Below are 16,765 nucleotides of genomic sequence, written 5' to 3'. Positions count from 1 at the left end.
CAAGTTGGGGAAGCCTGATGGGGTTTAAACAGAAGTTCCTCATGTCCCTTAGACATCAGCTGTGTTACCAATTGCACCTGTACCAGAATTATTTGGGCACATTTATGTGGATTACAGCCATCCATATTTTCTTGATCTATTATTCTAGATATTTTCCCCTTCCTCTCTGCTTCCTCTCACCTGCCTTCTCAGTCACTGCCAATTGAGTCTGTAACACTCAGGAAGTATCTTCCTCTGCTCAAAAATGCAGAAACTGGCAGATTACTGTCTCCTTATTCTCAGAGGTTCTTCTTTCAAGTCGCTCAGTCGTGTCCGACTCTTTGCAGCCCCATGGACTGTATAGTCCGTGGAATTCTCCAAGCCAGAATACTGGACTGGGTAGCCTTTCCCTTCCCCAGAGGCTCTCCCCAACCCAGGGAATGAACCCAGGTCTCCCACATTGCAGGCGGATTCTTTACCAGCTGAGCCACCCGGGAAGCCCAAGGATACCAGAGTGGGCAGCCTGTCCCTTCTCCAGGGGATCTTCCCGACCCAGGAATTGAACTGGGGTCTCCTGCATTGCAGGTGGATTCTTTAACTGAGCAATCAGGGAAGCCCTCTCAGAGGTTAAGAGTGCTGAATTATGTGCTTCATCTCCATTTCTCCTTCATTACCAGTGTAGTTATCTCTGATCTAGTCCCGTTTGACAGCATCCGCTGTACTTGCCTGTGGCCTCTTAGAGGAGGGGAGAGACTAGAGGTCATCTTGTCTGGTGGCCTCTAACCAGGGGCATGTCAGCATCGCTTGAGAGCTTTCCAGAACAACCAGGTACAGGCAGACAACTTGGTCAGTTGCCTGCTGCACAACTTATCTATGAGAAAGCCACACCGCTCACGTATGGCGGCAGCAAAACCGTGCTCCAGAGTAATCCTGGAGGAGGGAGCCATGAATGGGGAGCCATAGGGAGCAGGTATATCTGAGCATGCAGACAGGACCTGGGGCTGGCGGGAGAGAAACGGGCAGGGGTCAGGAATTCATTTCTCAGCACTTTTCAGAGGACACTGATCAGGGCTTTCAGAATAGCCACGGGTGATCCTCAGCAGGGTCACCAGGAATAAGTGTTTCCTGCTGAAGACTCACCCTCTGCCTCAGTCCTTTTGCCTGCTATAGATTTGGGCAATTTAGAATTTTGTTTGCCACTGGAGCACAGCTGAAATCAAATGCAAGTGACCCCAGAGATGGGCAGGCTTCAGGAATATATTCAGGAACGATCTCTGGAACCTTTGCTCCCTCTCTGTATCTTCGGCGTAGGCTGAGGTGTTTGTCAGAAACCCCGGGTTGTGCTCTCCCTGGTTCTCATTCTAAATCTGCAGTCCTGGAGGCCACTCCCAGCGCACGTGCGGATGGGACTCAAACACGCCAGGCACATCACGGTGATCTCACTCAGTAGGGTACCAGAAGATGAGCCCTGAAGAGTAAAGGCTTTGTTTACTTTATGAAATCCCTGAGAAAATGTTACAAGGGGAAGAGAAGTGCAATGAAGACCTTGGATGGATGAGCAGAATTCTTTACCATCATTGCTGGAAAACATCTCTCCAGTTCCTGCGTATTTCCAGTGCTGGGACTAGCCACGATTCTCTTATGCTGCAACAATTCACTGTCAGTGGGTCTGGCACCTTGAACTCTGATCCCAGAAATGGGGTTGGCGTGTCCTGATTCTGCTGCATGCTCTTAATGGGGTTCTTCCTTATAGTGGGTCAGATTTATGGGGGAGGGGCTTCCCAGGGTCTGGGTAACTCCCTCAGAAGATCTTCCTGATCTTGACCTCATTACATGGCATTGTGCTTGTTGTCGTGGAGAGCAGTTTAAACAGTTCTTGTACCTACAGATTTAATGTGTAGAAAATGTGTGGAGCCATCTCAGCTAGATCCTACACAACTAGGTTCGGTGTTTGTGTTACACGTGTCAGAAGGAAGCCCATTTTGGCAGTAGGAAGTAACTCGGGAGTGTGTCACTGCTTTCCGTAGACCAGAATGAGCATCTTGCAGGAATAGTAATTTTTCAAAAAAACAAAAAGCTGTTTAAATAACAGTCTACCTCGGGCTCTAGGAGGAGGCATCCTGAGCTGGTAACAGAAAGGCTGCGTGACATCTCAGCCCGATTTTTTCCACCCTTGTGATGAGATGCCTTCTCGCCTTTCTCCCCCAGGCCCAGTTCCTCTCCCCAGGAGCTCGCCGGCGACTGCACGCTGCTCTTGCCTCTTGTTCCACCTCCATGCTGATCCTGTCCAACCTGGTGTTTCTCGGGGGCAGTCAAGTCGGGGAAATCTACTGGGATAGGATCTTCATACAAGGTAAGTTGCTGTTTTCAGACAATTTCTTGTTTTCCACATTTATGCAGTTGGTATCACATATGGGACAGGAGGCGGCATTCCTTGCCTTGTCCGTGGTGTGTGACCTATACAAATACCAGCCTGGGGCAAAGTCCTGGCTTTCGCTGTGGCTTTAGCAGTCCTCTATTTTGATGTACCTCTTGTCTGCTATGATGATACTTGACTTCGAGATGTACCATCCAACTCTCTCAAAATCTGTCTTTCCCTGCTGCTAAGTTACGTCTCCAATTTAAACATTTTTCCTAATCTTCCCTACTGTCTGTAGATCAGGCTTCATTATACTGCAGAGTCTGACTTTGTTCCACTGACGACTCTGAAAGTCCTACCAGGAGAATGTCCTAGAAGCCCCTCTGTGGTCTCCTGCTGCTTTGGGCACAGTGCCTGCTTTGCCACACCTCTTCGTTGTGGCTGTTTTTGTCTGGACACTGGTTTGCCAGCACCCGCGGCCAGCCTCGTGTTTAATGAACATGTGTTCAGTGTTCATGTATGTGTCCGTGTCCACAGCAACGTCACACCTGCAGCAGGTAAAATGCTAGTTGGTGGGCATTGTTGTGAAAAGACTGCATTAATAGTTGGTCATCCTTTGTGGTCACCATCTCCTTTGGGCTAAAGCTGAGCTTTACATCATGTCCTTAAAAGAACTGGAAGAACAGGAATGACGCAGAGCACATTACTCAGCCGGCTCACTGTGTGTTCAGAGCCAACAGCCCTTGTTCTCTTGCCCTGACCAGTGACATGGTTTTGTGCTTTTGGTTTGGCAAGTTTTGCCAAGTGGTGATGACGTGGCCCGGTCGTGGCTAGGGTGTTATCTCCACATCTGGGTCCCCAGTGAGCCAGCGACGCTTTTCACATCAGAGATAAGCCGACACAGCGGCATGGTCCCAGGACGCCAGGTCATGTGTGTAAACTGTGGCAGGCTTGGGTGAGCCAGGCTCAGGGACCAGGACAGAGCCCTATTCTGCTTTCATCTTGTCAGTCCCATACCCCTTTGATCTCGCTCTCAGAGAAATGTTTTCCCCAATAGTTCTTGCAAAGACCAGGTAATTTGTATGTGGAAGCTGTCCTTGAATGAAGAGGGGAGGTAATGGGGCACAGAGGACTGAAAGATAAAAAACCCTTCTTGAGGTGGGCGACAGAGCTGTTGACTTTTCTTGCCTCCTCCCACATGCCTAGCACGGTGCAGAGACCACGATGACTCTGAAAATGCCGACTCGGGTTTTGCTGGTCACCTGAGCCAGAAGGCTCTAATCTTGGCTTCAGTAAATAAACACTCCAGGTGTTCGCTGCTTGCAAGGCACTGAGGAGACAAGGGTGGAAGAAGCAGCACAAATGTGGGGGCCAGACGTGCAAACAGATATGTGTCCATAGAGTCGGATCATCGCTGGGCCAAATGCATGAGGGACTGCTAGAGGTCACAGAGTGGAGGGCTGACCTTGCCATGGAAATTGAGCTTCACAGAGGAGGGGACTTTGGAACTGGAGTTTTGAGCAGTAAGTCAGAACTTGCCAGATAAAGAAGGCAGGTGTGTGGGGGTGATTAACGTTAGGGGCTTTGTCAGATCACCCCAAACTCTCAGTAATTTTTTTTCCCCATAGAAGTTTATTCCTCCGGCAGTTCAGTGAAGGTCCAGAGACTTTTTCTAAGCGGTGACTTCAGGACCTAGACTGTTTTTGTTCTGATTCTTCACCTTCTTGTTCTGGCATCATGGAGGAGACGAGAATATGGAGGGGGGTGGTGTCACCAGGTATTAAATACCCCGCCGGAAGTGACACTAGGCATCTCCACTCGCATTTCGTTGGCCAGAACCAGTCGCGTGACCCCCTAGGTGCAGTGCAGGGAGACGTGGGGGAGCGCACAGTCCAGTGGACTATGGCGTGGCAGGACAGGGCGCGTGAGACAAGCCCTGGAGGCACCCAAGAGGCAGTTAAAAATGTGAGCTGGCGTAGGGGAGGAGGAGGGGACAGAACCACTGCGACGTGGGAGACGGGGCATGAAGGTGGCGGGTGAGGCCATGGGAGTGGATGCAGTTCGCCGAGGAGCATGCCCAGAGCGAGCAGAGACTAGGTGGGAGGTAAAACCTGGGAATGCTGGCCTTTGAAGGGACAAAGAAGAGCTAGTAGCGGTAAGATGTTTTCCCTGTTTCTCAAAGGCATGAAGATCAAAGCACAATTTGTCCTGTCCCCCGTGGAGCTAACACCCCGCACACTGGGGAGCGGGTGTCAGGGCTCTGAACTATCTGGTCTGTTTCTGGTTTGTGGCTCCTATTGTGATCTGCGACTGGATCGCTCTGTGTCCGCCTTGGAGCTGGGCGCTAGAGTCCCAGGGGAATGCTTCTCTGAATCTGGAGGGCTCTGGGTCCATTCCTGTCTGGGGTCTGAGGCCAGGGAAGCTCAGTTCAGAAGGCATCGTCTATGTCAGAGATTGTTCACATCGGCGTGGCCCCATCCCAGCTGATCTGTCCCATGGGCCCCCTCAGTAAGGGTAGGTTTCCTGGGGTTTTGGCAATTACATCCTTGGTTTCCCACTGTGGATCTTTTGTCCCCGAGCGATAGAATTTAGATATTTCTTGGAGGAATGTGAACCAGATAGTGCCAAACCCACTATCCTTGAGGAGTCTGGATTTCTTTTCATAACAAATCTGATTGACCTGATAGAAGATTAGTATGAATATTCATGTTTTGGTACAACAAAGTATTCATGCATTTATAGGATGCTTCCTCAGACTCTCCTGGGGATATCATGTTAGCTTAAAAAAAAAAATCTGAATTCTGAGACTCATCTGGATCCAAAGGGTTCAGATGAGGGACTGTCGAGCTGTACCTGAAGCTGGTGATGGATGAGCCAGGACTTCGACATCCTAGTTATCTCTGGCCGCTTCCTTCGGCCACTTGATCAGGACCTGTTTTTCCAAGACCCATCTCTATACATTGAGGAAAAAGAGACAAAGCGAGTGAGGAGAGGTCTCTTTGTAGTGAATGGAGAGCAGTTAAGCTCAGTCTTCAGATTTCCAGGTTTCCTAGGGAGGTAGCCCTTCCGCCAGGGGTAACCACCCTGGGCCCTATGTGCCTTGTTGGGCTGGAACTTGCCGAGACAGAGAGGGCGGTACGCCACACCCTCCCAAGGTGCTCAAGGGGCACGGGGATCTTGGAGGAGGTTACCAGTGCCCCTCAGCGAATGGGATGTGGATGCACACGCGTCTTTGAGGACAGCCTCATTCATTCTCAGGAGCGTTTGCCTAGGATCATTGATGTCTCTAGAAGTATCTCATGATTAGCCTGGAGGAGCTGTCTTAAGGTCGGTATCTCCATCTCCAGTTCACTGCTTTAGACACAGATTTGTTTGCTTTAAGCTATAAAGCTTGTTTTAGTAAATATCTAAATATTTAGCTTAAGTAAATAGCTCTCTCCTGATTTCTACACCATTGGTGATGTGAGACTATTAAAACCAGACCCTTCTCTTTCTGCTGTGGACAGTGCCCTGCTGTCCTTAAAAGTGGGCAGTGCCAGCCACGGGATGGAAATGCTGAGTGACGCTCTGGGTCACACACAAGCCATCCGTATTAGTGTTATCTGTGCTGTGGAGATTGGAAAAGTGATGTTCAGTTAATTCAGTGGAGAATAGAGATACTATATCTTTGCCTTCAAAGAAAATCCTCCAACCTTTACTGTTGAAATTTACCTTAAGCCGCTTGAGGAATGTGAATATTTAAGCCTATTTTATATGTATTTACAGGAACTTAGCTGGGTTTAGGGATCTGAAAAACTGTGGCTGAGGATTTGGTCCCTAAGCCTGCCGTAGAAGGGACCCTGCTGTGTCTTGCTTTGCAGAGGCAAACTTCAGTGGCTCTGAAAAGCATTTGTTGATGGCAGAAGCTTTCTCACGTCTGTCTTAAGTCCTTGACGTCGAAGTGTAAGTTGATTTCTTGAACAAGCAGTTGATGACTACTCTGTAACTCAAAAGCATTGTTGCATTGCAACTCCAGATCTGTGAGGCCATGAACCAACTGTGTCTTAAGCACCCCAGCAGTGCTCTGTCATTGGGGCACAGTGAGGAGGAAAGGCAGCCGATAGGGATGGGTATTTAGAAGAGAGCTGGATTTAGAAAAGGCAGAGGAAGCAGAGATCAAATTGCCAACATCCGTTGGATCATAGAAAAAGCAAGAGAATTCCAGAAAAACATCTACTTCTGCTTTATTGATTGCACCAAAGCCTTTGACTATGTAGATCACAACAAACTGTGGAAAATTCTTCAGGAGATGGGAATACCAGACCACCTGACCTGCCTCCTGAGAAATCTGTATGCAGGTCAAGAAGCAATAGTTAGAACCAGACATGGAACAACAGGCTGGTTCCAAATTGGGAAAGGAGTACGTCAAGGCTGTATATTGTCACCCTGCTTATTTAACTTCTATGCAGAGTACATCATGAGAAATGCCAGGCTGGATGAAGCACAAGCTGGAATCAAGATTTCTGGGAGAAATATCAATAACCTCAGATATGCAGATGACACCATCCTTATGGCAGAAAGTGAAGAAGAACTTGATAAAAGTGAAAGAGGAGAGTGAAAAAGCTGGCTTAAAACTCAGCATTCGAAAAACTAAGATCATGGCATCCGGTCCCATCACTTCATGGGAAATAGATGGGGAGACAGTGGAAACAGTGAGAGACTTTCTTTTCTTGGGCTCCAAAATCACTGCAGATGGTGACTGTGGCCATGAAGTTAAGAGACACTTGCTCCTTGGAAGAAAAGCTATGACCAACCTAGGCAGCATATTAAAAAGCAGAGATATTACTTTGCCAGCAAAGGTCTGTCTGGTCAAAGCTATGGTTTTTCCAGTGGTCATGTATGGATGTGAGAGTTGGACTATAAAGAAAGCTGAGCGCCAAAGAATTGATGCTTTTGAACTGTGGTTGGAGAAGACTCTTGAGAGTCCCTTGGACTGCAAGGAGATCCAACCAGTCCATCCTAATGGAAATCAGTCCTGAATATTCATTGGAAGGACTGATGCTGAAGCTGAAGCTCCAATACTTTGGCCACCTGATGCAAAGAACTGACTCACTGGAAGAGACCCTGATGCTGGGAAAGATTGAAAGCAGGAAGAGAAGGGGACGGCATAGGATGAGATGGTTGGATGGCATCACTGACTCGATGGACGTGAGTTTGAGCAAACTCCGGGAGTTGGTGATAGACAGGGAGGCCTGGCATGCTGCAGTCCATGGGGTCACAAAAAGTCAGACACGACTGAGCAACTGAACTAGAACTAGGGATGGGTGTGTACTAGGAATACATCTGGCGTAAGGGCACTGAGAGCTTCGTGGTGTCGTCTGGGTGCAGAGTTGTGTTCCTTTTGAAATATCCATCTATTCCTGTCAACAGAAGACATAAATTTTGTAAAAAAAAAAAAAAAGGCGGGGGATGCTAGTCATTTCCTAATTGTGGAGCCGCGGATTCTGTGTTTGTTGGAGGTGGTAGAGACCTGGCTTCCATCAACCATTCTCCTGCCTGACTACACACATACATGTCTTAGGGTACATATAACACACACACATACACACATGTCACATACGCACATACACACATGTCACACACACATACACACATGTCACACACACACACACTTTCCCCTCTTTCTTGTTGCCTGATCTAGGCTGGCAAACTCCATCTCAGCACTTAGCTCCTGAGGGGCCCCTGTACCAAGGCAAGGAAAATTTGGTTGTTTTCCCTCCAGATTGCAGTGAGAGATGAACTCGTCATTTTCTTAGACAGGTCAGAACCTTTACATTCTGCATATTTGCTTGCTGTCTCTAGCAGAGAAAAGGGACAGTATATTTTCTCCCTGACTACTAGCTTGTCCAGGCAGTTTATTCATCTCCCCGCTCAAATGGCTCTGGACAGGCATTTCATTTAAAGCCAAGTTGTGATACTGCACTGGAAATTCTAGAAGATTGTGGTTAAAGAGAAACTCATTCCCCTCACATCTCATTACATTCTTGGGACTAAATTCCATCTTTGGTGAGAGAAGATAGAGGGCACATGTCACTCACTGTCTCAGGCATCTTCTTTGTGTTGACTTGTTTCATCCTCTTCACTTGCCCTGCTCTTGACATGGAGTTTTCATTGCTCTGATTGATTCTGCTTCTGCCCCACTGAATCTTATGCAATTTCCTGAAGGATTTGAGGAACAGGAGCTTCCCACCCATTGTATTGGTGGTGATGTCAACATGTTGATATAAATTAAGCGGTTTATCCATGGGTTGCCCATTGGTCCATCACGGGCCATTCTTGGAGTCTGCTTTCAGATGCCTTTGTTTCTTCTTTTATCTTTGCCACGTGGTCACCCAGACATTGTGGGCATCATCTTTCCTAAAAGTATTTCAGGCCAAGACACTAGGCGTAGGGCATGAGGAATAGAGACTGGGAGCTCTTATCCAGAAGTGCACCTGGGGTTATGTTAAAGCTGAGAGAATTTCTATTAAGATATCTTGAAAGGAGTTTGAATCATTGTTCATCTAAGTCCTACTTTCTGTGAGGTCATGTGACACTTTTTTCTGTTAACTAGGAGTTTTTGTGAATTCATTTGAAAAGTTTTATGGAATTTGGGAACATTTTAAAGTGTCTTTAAATAGAATATCAAGTGAAGACTAGTATGGTTAGGCACCGTTCATTGTAATCGAAAGAAAATTTTGATTCTTACTGATTTGAAGCCTCTACCTCTCATTGACCCCCAATTATTTATATGCAGTGTGAGATCCAAATGCACATTACAATCAGATCATTATGTCTACACTTTAATACAATATGTCAATTAAAGCTCAATAATTATATGTCAGTTATTTCTCAATAGGAAAACACATTACAAACATGGTAGTAGAATTAAACCAAAATAATTTTAATAAAAATTTAAATAAGTCCCCTTTGTCTTCTAACTAAATCTTATATATACTTGATACATAAGAGGATGTCTGCAGCAGGATTCCCAAGTCTGTACTCCAAGGCCCACACCAGGAAGTCATGGGATTGCTGTGCAGGTGTGGTTTCTGAAATGAACACACGTCCTGGAATTTATGTTATTATTTTGTTTGCTTATTGCAGTTACTGTTATACTATCGAAGGGGTGCAGATATAGCTTAGCGCCTGCCCTGCAGCTGAGGACCAGAGGAGGGCTGCCCTGGTAGTCACAGGCACCGGGACCCTTCCACCTGATTGTCTCCTCAAGTCACCACCAAATAGTGTTTACAGTGTTCGAAATGAAGAATATTTAATTTGGAAGGCAGTACCGTTTTTGTAACAAAAGGCAGAATGTAGCGAGAGTCGTCATTATCAGGTGTCCCAGCTTCCTGAGCAAATCCTTCTGTGCAGTAGGACCCGTCGCTGAGTTTGTTTCTGTTTGCCAGGGTACCGGGCACTGGCCACTCGCATTATGCCGACACGTTCATTTCCTGTGGCCACTGTCACAAGTGATCATGAGCTTGCTGGCTTCAGAGAGCGTGGTTTTAATCTTCTTTTGTTCCTGAGGCTTCCCAGGTGGCGCTAGGGGCAAAGAACCCGCCTGCCAATGCAGGAGACCTACCTAAGAGATGCGGGTTTGATCCCTGGGTGGGGAAGATTCCCTGGAGAAGGGCATGGCAACCCACTCCTTACCTGGAGAATCCCATGGATGGAGGAACGCTGTGGGCTACAGCCCATGGGTTCGCGAAGAGTCGGACACGACTGAAGTGACTTAGCGCGCATGCGTGTTCTGGAGGCCGGAAGTCTGAGATCAGGCTTGCTGTGCTGAAGGCAAGGCGTTGGCAAGACGGGTTCCTCTGGAAGCGCAAGGGGAGAGTTTGATTCCTTGAGCGCTGGAGGCCAGCTGCAACCCTTGCCTCATGTGCTGCTGCTGCTTCACAGTCAGAAGTGTAGCATCTTCAGATCTCCTTCTCTGCATCCTTTCTGCTGCTCTCATCTCAGCGCCTGCCAGCTGACTCCTCCTGTGTCTCTCCCATAAGGACCCTTGTGATTATGAACTCCACCTGGATAATCTAGGATAATTTCCCCATTTCAGGATCCATCACGTGATCACACCTGCAGTGTCCCTGCAAAGCCCAGTAAGCTAACTCACGTGAGTGCCAGGGTTTGGGACACGGCCTTCCTTGGAGGAGCCATCTCTTCGCCTGCCACAGCACGATCCAGTAACAGTTGCTATTTCACAGAACGACCCTTTTGCAGCACCACAGCAATAGCTTCTTTCTCAGGAAATTTGATTATAAAATAGCAATTTGGATTCGCCGCTAGTCTTATTAAAATAAGAATCTGACTGTGGAAATAAGTGATGCTTAATTTCACAGAAGTACACATGTGAGATTTGTTGTCTTAAGGGTATTTAGAGAGCAGTGTAGGGAAAAGCTGCAGTTTTACTTGCTCAGCATTTGCTCCCCCCTCTTTGGGACCAAACCTCTCTTACCTCACTCTCAGTTGGCGTCAATCTGAGATCTAGGGGTCAACACGTGAGCGGGACTGGCCCATCCTAATGGTCCATCTCCCCACGTGGTGCAGTTGGAGTTTCTGTTGGAAATTGTCAGGAAGGAGAAGCTCTCTTTCTTTTGTTGCAAATCTGTCAGGATATTGGGCCGGAGCTGTTGGGAGCCCTCTTGCTGCTGTCAGGGGAGAGCCAAATAGAGAAGGAAGCCGACTTTGAGGAAAGCAGAACTGAATGTTGGAAACTGTCTCAGAGATCATATCCTGAGACAAGCCACTGCAACATACTCTTAAGCACTCTAGAGCTAGGAGTTCTCGAAGCCAACACATACTTTTCAATTACAAAAGCTGTTATTTCTTCTTCTTCACTCATTTCATGTTGGGAGACAATTTCCAAGGCCCTCTTGTGTTTCTGCATGTCTTATGCACAGATCCATTGACTGCTTCTGTTCCAGGCTTTCTTTCCAAGTATGTTTGTATAGCAAGCGTCTTTGGAAAGTGGAGATGGTGTGTTGCTCTGAAGTAGAGGGTGTTTGATTACTGTTCAGTTTAATAAAAATAATCTCCCTCTGGGGCAGAGGTCAGGCAAGGCTTACTGCCCGTTATAAAATACTTACATTCTTATGACTGGGGTTTATCTCCTATAATATGACCCTCTACATGTGCAGGTCTCAGCTGGCCCTCTTGACGTTGCATTGTGGCATCTTGGGCTCAGGGAAATGGCACAGATGCTCTGGCTACTGTTATTGCTGAGTAATAAAGTCCTTCATCTCTGTCCGAATAGTCTAGTGTCTTCTGCCTACATGCGTGAAACTGGGAGGCTAATTTGTTGCAAGTAGAGTTAAATCTCAGATGCTTCACTTGTTGACAGTTCAGTTTGGTTAGGTTTCTGTGACTTGTAACCAGAAGCATATGACTAATGTAGCTTAATGAGATAGTGTAGGAGGCATATACCACTGTTACAGGTCTTTGTTGTAGTTGTTGTTCAGTCCCCAAGTCGTGTCCAACTCTGTGCGACCCCACGGACTGCAGCATCCCAGGCTTCCCTGTCTCTCACCATCTCCTGGAGTTTTGCCCAAGTTCATGCCCATTGAGTCTGTGATGCCATCTAACCATCTCATCCTCTGTCATCCCCTTTTCCTTCTGCCTTCAATCTTTCCCAGCATCATGGTCTTTTCCAATGAGTCAGCTCTTTGCATCAGGTGGCCAAAGTATTGGAACTTCAGCTTTAGCATCAGTCCTTCAAATGAATATTCAGGGCTGATTTCCTTTAAGATTGATTTGTTTGATCACCAGGGGACTCTTAAGAGACTTCTCTAGTACCACAGTTGGAAAGCATCAGTTCTTTGGTGCTCTGCCTTCTTCATGGTCCAGCTGTTGCATCCATACATGACTACTGGAAAAACCATAGCTTTGACTATATGGACCTTTGCCAGCAAAGTAATGTCTCTGCTTTTTAACATACTGTCTAGGTTTGTCATAGCTTTCCTGCCAAGAAGCAATCGTCTTCTAATTTCAGGGCTGCAGTCACCATCTACAGTGATTTTAGAGCCCAAGGGGAAATCTGTTATTGCTTCCACCTTTTCCCCTTCTATTTGCCATGAAGTGATGGGATCAGATGCCATGATCTTAGTTTTTTTTTGTTTTTTTTTAAATATTGAGTTTTAAGCTGGCTTGTTCACTTTCCTCCTTCACTCTCATCAAGAGGTTCTTTAGTTTCTCTTTGCTCTCAGCCATTAGAGTGGTATCATCTGCATATCTGAAGTTGTTGCTGTTTCTCCCGACAGTCTTGGTTCCAGCTTGTAACTCATGAAGTCCAGCATTTCGCATGATATACTCTGCATAAAAGTTAAATAAGCAGGGTGACAATATACAGCCTTGTTGTATTGCTTTCTCAATACTGAACCAGTCAATTGTTCCATACAAGGTTCTAACTGTTGCTTCTTGACCCACATACAGGTTTCTCAGGAGACAGGTAAGATGGTCTAGTCTTCCCATCTCTTGAAGCATTTTCCAGTTTGTTGTGAGCCACACAGTCAAAGGCTTTAGCATAGTCAATAAAACAGAGGTAGATGTTCTTCTGGAATTCCCATGCTTTCTCTATGATCCAGCAAATGTTGATAATTTGTTTTCTGGTTCCTCTGCCTTTTCTAAACCCAGCTTGAACATCTGGAAGTTCTCAGTTCACATATTGCTGAAGGCTAGCTTGAAGGATTTGAGTGTAACCTTACTAGCGTGGGAGATGGCTGCAATTGTCCAGTGGTTTTTGAACATTCTTCAGTACTGCCCTTCTTAGGAATTGGGATTAGGGTTGACCTTTTCTAGTCCTGTGGCCACTGCTAGGTTTTCCAAATTTGCTGACACATTGAGTACAGCACTTTAATAGCATCATCTTTTAGGATTTTAAATAGCCTGCTTGAAATCTGTCACCTCCACTAGCTTTCTTGGCCGCAGTGCTTCCTAAGGCCCACTTGACTTCACACCCCAGAATGTCTGACTCTGTGTGAGTGACTACACCATCATGGTTATTTGGGTCATCAAGATCTTTTCTGTACAGTTGTTCTGTGTATTCTTGCCATCTCTTCTTGATCTCTTCTGCTTCTATTATATATGCACCATTTCTGTCCTTTATTGTGCCCATCTTTGGATGAAATATTCCTTTGATATTTCCAATTTTCTTGAAGAGATTCTAGTCTTTCCCTTTCTGTCGTTTCCCCCTATTTCATTGCATTGTTCATTGAAGAAGTCCTTCTCGTCTCTCCTTGCTATTCCCTGGAACTCTGCATTTAATTGTGGGTGTACCTTTCCCTCTTTTCCTTGCTTTTCACTTTTCTTCTTTTCTCAGCTGTTAATAAAGCCTCCTCAGACAGCCACTATGCCTTCGTGCATTTCTTTCTGCTTGGGACGATTTTGTTCGCTCCTCCTGTACAATATCATGAACCTCTGTCCATAGTGTCCAGAGTTCTTCAGGCACTCTGTTTACTAGGTCTGATCCCATCAATCTATTCATCACCTCCACTGTATATTCATAGGGGGTTTGATCTCAGTCGTACCTGACTGGCCTGTTGATTTTCCCCACTTTCTTTAGTTTAAGCCTGAATTTTGCTATGAGGAGCTTATGATCTGAGCCACAGTCATCTCCAGGTCTTGTTTTTGCTGACTGCATACAACTTCTCCATCTTTGGCTACAGAGAATGTAATCAATCTCATTTTGGTATTGACCATTTGCTAATGTCCATGTGTAAGGTCGTCTCTTGTTTTGTTGGAAGAGGGTGTTTGCTATGACCAGTGTGTTTTCTTGGCAGAATTTTGTTAGCCTTTGCCCTGCTTCATTTTGTATTTCAAGGCCAAATTTGCCTGTCACTCTAGGTATCTCTTGACTTCCTGCTCTTGCATTCCAGTCCCCTGTGATGAATAGGACATCTTTTATTTATTTATTTATTTTTTGCTGTTAGTTCTAGGAGGTCTTCTAGGTTTTCATAGAACTGATCAACTTCAGCTTCTTTGGCATTAGTGGTTGGGGGATAGACTTGGATTACTATGGTGTTGAATGGTTTGCCTTGAAAATGAACTGAGATCCTTCTGTCACTTTTGAGGTTGTACCCCAGTACTGCATTTTGGACTCATTTGTTGCTTATGAGGGCTAGTCCATTTCTTCTAAGGGATTCTTGCTCATGGTAGCAGATGAATGGTCATCTGAATTAAATTCACCCATTCCAGTCCATTGTAGTTCACTGATTCTTATGATGTTGATGTTTACTCTTGCCATCTCCTGCTTAACCACGTCCAGTTTACCTTGCTCCATGGAGCTGACCTTCCAGGTTCCCATGCAATACTGTTCTTTACAGCGTCAGATTTTACTTTCGTCACCAGACACATTCACAACAGAATGCTGTTCCTGCTTTGACCCAGCTGCTTCCTTCTTTCTGGAGCCATTAATAGGTGTCCTTCACTCTTCCCCAGGTGCATATTGGACACCTTCTGATCTGGGGGACTCATCTTTCGGTGTCACATATTTTTTGCCTTTTTTATACAGTTCACGGGGTTGTCACGGCAAGTAATCTGGACTGGTTTGCCATTCCCTCCTCCAGTGGATCACATTTTGTCAGAACTCGCCACTGTGACCTGTCCATCTTCAGTGGCCCTGCACAGCATGGCTCATCCCTTCATTGAGTTACACAAGCCCCTTTGCCAGAACAAGACAGAGATCCATGAAGGGGTACAGATCCTTAAGGGAAGCGTATTTGGGGGGATTCTTTTATACTGAATCACTTTTTGGTATAATTTTTTTTTTTTGCTTATATTCATCCTAATAAAATAACTTTGAGGAGCTACATACCCCGCTGTGACTTTTAAAGTAAGCACCTAACTTCTTCTATTGTAAATTTAAATAATTATAAAATACCTCATTTTTGTCATATTATAAATGCTGATGTTTATGTAAAACTGATAGCTCTAAATAATATAAATTATAAATAACTTAGTGGTTTTATACCGACTGTCATCCTTTTAAAAGTATAAATGAGCAAGCCCTTCTTTCACAGTATTTCCTTGATATCATATTTCTATTTCATTTCTTCTGTAGAATTTTGTCTTGTCTTAGTTATTTCCTTATTCAACTATCATACTTCTATGTAGCATTGATTTGTTTTTCTGTCACCATAAGGCTAAAAATATAAACATTTTTCTCCTGGGTCGAGTTATCATTACAGTTCTTATTAATGCATAACTCAACTTAAAGGTGATACTTTTGATAAATATTAAACATGAAAAGTAAAATTTCTCTTGAAATGGATGAAGTAGGGATTTATGGTTATTTGATTAAAGCAATTATCTAATTGTTGCTTTAGTTTGTTCCACTACTGTAAAGCTTTTGATTTAAAATGTAATAATAGCCTAGCAAAGTGCTAATGCCTTAAGAATTTTCTCTAGGCAAATACACACATATATCAAGCACCTAAAGGATGCTTCTCATGACCCCTGCCAGTTACTGCCTTGCCTTATTCTGACATCTAAATGCATAGCTTTCTTGAGTAGCTGGTTTGTTTGTTTAATGCACATATACACATATTATATGATTCTACAAAGAGAAGGAGTTACATAATATGTATTCTTTTTGTCTCACTTTTTTTTGCTCAGTATCATGTTGAGAGAGTCATCCATATTTTGGAGTGTGGTTATAGATTTTTTCCCTGCTTATTACTACTATAAAGTGTTTCATTGTGTGAACATGCCACAATTTATCCGTTTTATTGTTGTTGAACATCCTATGGACTGTCATATATGACATGTGGTGTCATATGAAGTCACCATATGACTTCACCATGACATGTGGTGAAGATCTGTGTGCATTTTTTGTTGGGTTTATAACTGGAGAGGGATTGCTGGGTCCCTGGGTGTGCATATATTCAGCTTTCGTAGATGTGGTCAAATAGTTTCTCAAAATGTACTGATTCCCTTGAGGGTTTTACATCCTAGAGCAATATCTTGAATAAGAAGAATGAGGAAGAAGCTTCTCCTTTGTTTGTTTGTTTTTTGGTAAAGTGAGATGAAAGCCATGTGTCTGTGTGTGTGTGTGAGACAGGGAGGGAGAGGAGGAGGAGAAAGGACAAGGAGAAACTTGGCCTCAGATTAATTTTTAGGATCTGGAAATTCATTCTTCCAAAGTTTTCCATGTTGTTTAATTGTATGCATTCCCAGTTTGAAGACTGCTGCTCTATGAAGGACAGAAGGTCACTCTGTCCTTTGAGTCCCACCTCCTCATTTTATTCAAGCCCAAAGGAAAAGAAGTGTTAATATGGACTAGACAGTGGTTGAGCATAACATGCATCAGTCAGCCACTGCTACATAACAAACCACCCCAAAACCTAGTGGCTTAAAAGAACGAGCATTTGTATAACGCACAAATCTGTGCCAGCTAGAGTCTGGCTGATCTGG

At 45.0% G+C, this 16,765-nt stretch overlaps 1 protein-coding gene across 10 annotated transcripts in view; it reads left to right on the top strand.

The window, feature by feature from the left end:
* The window catches only part of HHAT (hedgehog acyltransferase), a 349,271-nt gene that overhangs the window by 278,780 nt on the left and 53,726 nt on the right, over nucleotides 1–16,765 (top strand). For all 10 annotated transcript variants that reach the window (XM_043923561.1, XM_043923557.1, XM_043923560.1 and 7 more), the window contains one exon: nucleotides 2,188–2,332. In XM_043923561.1, the coding sequence (XP_043779496.1) occupies nucleotides 2,188–2,332 (145 nt within the window). The remainder of the gene's footprint in view (nucleotides 1–2,187; nucleotides 2,333–16,765) is intronic.

The sequence above is a fragment of the Cervus elaphus genome, chromosome 14 (genome assembly GCF_910594005.1).
Source record: "Cervus elaphus chromosome 14, mCerEla1.1, whole genome shotgun sequence".
Taxonomy (NCBI): Eukaryota; Metazoa; Chordata; class Mammalia; order Artiodactyla; family Cervidae; genus Cervus; species Cervus elaphus.
Note: the sequence above shows the minus strand (reverse complement) of the source record. Positions and strands in the feature narration are given on the sequence as shown.